The sequence below is a fragment of the Dendropsophus ebraccatus genome, chromosome 13, assembly GCF_027789765.1.
Source record: "Dendropsophus ebraccatus isolate aDenEbr1 chromosome 13, aDenEbr1.pat, whole genome shotgun sequence".
NCBI classification, from domain to species: domain Eukaryota; kingdom Metazoa; phylum Chordata; class Amphibia; order Anura; family Hylidae; genus Dendropsophus; species Dendropsophus ebraccatus.
The window spans coordinates 23,162,278-23,165,304 of record NC_091466.1 but is presented as its reverse complement, the minus strand read 5'-3'; the positions used below and the strand labels follow the sequence as shown (position 1 = coordinate 23,165,304).

Sequence of the window (3,027 nt, the reverse complement as noted above, 5' to 3'; positions counted from 1 at the left end):
TACATCAAATAAATGTTCTACTTTAATAATTCCCTTTTGTACCCAAAAAAATTGCCATTTTGGCTTTAGTGGCCTGCCATATTTTACGTGCCAAGAAATTTAAAGGATTTTTTTGTCTCTTAATATTCCTGCCTCCAGGGTGGTAGGAAGATCTTGAAACCATTTTGTTTGATTTTTAATTCCCAATAATCTGTAAAATCAAAACTATTCACCTCGATAAAATAAACCATCTAGGAGGCCAGAAAGTAGAGCTCAAAATCAGGTAGATTCATCCCCCCCTTATCACTAGGTAAGCACCATATATTATATGGGATTTGTATAGATTTTTCTCTCCATATTATTTTATTACATATCTCTTTTATCTGGAACCAACAAGCTCTACCCAACCATACTGGACTATTGGCTAAGATATATAACACCTGGGGTAAGATGATCATCTTTATAATCCCTAGTCTAGCAGCAATACTCAGGGCATACTTTCAGTTTACCTCAGAGTTTTTCCAACAGTGGTATCTATCAAATTTAGTTTAGGATACTGATCCACTTGTGGCGACAGAACAATTCCGAGATACTTAAACGCACTACATACAGTAAACATAGGATTAATTTTGTGTCTTCTTCTATCTACCTCATCAAAAAACATAATTGCAGACTTTGACCAGTTTACTCCAAATCCGCTATATTTTTTTCTAGTTATTTATAAACCATGATATAGAACATATTATGTATTATTTAGATTTAAAAAAAAAAATTAAGAAAAATTCCCTTAAAATAATTTTCTTATTATTTTAATCTTGAATATACAAAACATCAGGCTTTACCTTGTGGTATAAAGTATCTGTATACATTTTTATTATTGTTTTCTACTTGAAAATGCGAGATGTCAACAAGACCACAGTGATGGAATTTGTACTTCTGGGATTTTCCAATTTTCGTGAGTTCCAGAAGTTTCTGTTTTGCGCTATTCTTCTGGCGTATATTATTTGTGTTCTTGGAAACATAACTATCATTCTCTTAGTAAAAACTGAGTCCTCTCTTCATTCTCCGATGTACTTTTTCATCAGTACATTTAGTGTTCTGGAGATCATGTTCGTCTCCGTAACAGTTCCTAAATTGCTGGCAATTCTTATTCAGACCGAGAAGACCATCTCATTTTTTGGTTGCTTTCTGCAGCTCTATGCCTTCAATGCCTTGGGAGAGACAGAGTGTTTTCTACTTTCTTTGATGGTCTTTGATCGATATTTAGCTATTAGCAATCCATTACGGTATTCTGCTATAATGAACAGTCTATTCTGTTATAAATTGGCTGCCCTGCCGTGGTTTTTTGGTTTTACTATAGCGTCATTTCCTACAGCTGAGACTTTCATTTTGGACTTCTGTGGACCAAACGAGATCAACCACTTCTTCTGTGACCTCTCACCGATGCAAAATTTAGCTTGTTCCAACTCGTTTAGAAGTAACATAACTACAATTGTGGCAGCTTTTTTTTCAATCGTTTTGCCTTTTTTTGCTATAGTTGGCTTCTACATTCACATTATATATACTGTGTTGAAAATTGACAACAAAGAGGGTAAAACTAAAGCTTTCTCGACCTGCTCATCCCACCTCATTGTAGCGTCTCTGTTTTATGGCTCAGCTATTATTGTGTATGTCAAGCCTAAAGGTACTCAAAATGACAAGTTCCTTGCTCTTATATACACTGTGGTGACACCATTACTAAATCCATTTATATATACTTTAAGAAATCAGGAAGTAAAGAATTCTTTCAGAAAAGTAGCTAAACATATCTTAATCCCATGTAAATGTTAAAGATGTGGTCTGGCTTATGAAATTTAAAGGGTATTATAGTAGTCAAAGTATTACTATCATTTGCAGTAATATTTGACATGTCCATAGACATGTCAATATCTAGTTTCCCCGAAAATAAGACAATTTCTGCTCCCAAAGATGCACTAGGTCTTATTTTCAGGAGATTTCTTATTCTTCCATGAAAAAGAATTTGAATTTCACATGCACAGCAGGGACACAGCATACAGTATGGAAACTTCCGGCCACCAGGGGGTGCTTACCACTGAACACTCATACAGCACAGCATGGACAGCGTACAGTATGGCAGCAGACGAAGGGATAATGGCAGACTGTGTGCAGCTCTACATCTAGCAGTGGGGGACATTGGGGGTGGTGGCAGGCAATGGGCCTCTTGATGCCTTGCCTGCACATTTACGTTTACTCAGAATTTTATTAAAATATTGTCGGCACATTGGCCATGGATGGGAACATTGGGGTTGGTTGCAGGTGACGGTCCTTATGTCCTACATGCAGCTGCTCTGCAATGGACGGTGAAGGTAGGGTACAACAGTGGCGGGCTAAAGAGAAAAACAGCTGCATGCCCTGGTGTTCTGTTTGGTGGGCATGCTTTCAAACCAAAACTTTGCTAGGTCCTACTTTCGGAGGAAGCCTTATATTTAGTAATTCAGCAAAACCTCTACTAGGTCTTTTTTTCCGGGGATTTTGAGGGTAGTTATTGATTGCACTGGGTCTCACTCTTGATATACAGCTGGAGGAGTATGCAGCACTGCGTTCCCCTCTTCAGCAAGCAGAACACCTGAATCATTCGCTTAGGGTCAATTTACACAAAAAGATTATCTGATTTGGCATCCACAGCCCGTACAGCTCTGGGAGTCGGGTCGTGACATCACCATTTTATCCAGGAAGTGAAGCCTTCATGCAGTAGTAAGTGCAGGGAAAAAAGCAGTTTACAAGCATTTCCTGTAATAAGTGTATATTGATGATTTGTATAACTTTTAGGGGGGCAACTTTTACAGACCCCCATGATCCCTTATCTTTTGCGATACCAATTATACTTTCCAATGACAGACTTACCTTTTCCATAAAATACAGTATGCTGCAAAACCAGAAAAAAAAAATGACCTGTGCAATGAAATTGAAAAGAAAGTGCAATTCTTTTGATTTTGGGAAGTTTTGTGTTTATGCTGTTCGCCCTATGGTAAAACTGACATGTCATCT

At 37.6% G+C, this 3,027-nt stretch overlaps 1 protein-coding gene across 1 annotated transcript; it reads left to right on the top strand.

Moving 5' to 3' along the window:
• Window positions 1-873: 873 nt before the first annotated feature.
• LOC138770505 (olfactory receptor 6E1-like) lies at window positions 874-1,809 on the top strand. Its single transcript, XM_069949610.1, has one exon. The coding sequence runs from the start codon at window positions 874-876 to the stop codon at window positions 1,807-1,809; it is 936 nt and encodes a 311-aa protein (XP_069805711.1).
• The last annotated feature ends 1,218 nt before the right edge of the window (window positions 1,810-3,027 follow it).

Excerpts from the sequence above, each read along its gene's own strand:
- LOC138770505 (XM_069949610.1), top strand. The coding sequence starts at position 874 with ATGCGAGATGTCAACAAGACCACAGTGATGGAATTTGTACTTCTGGGA.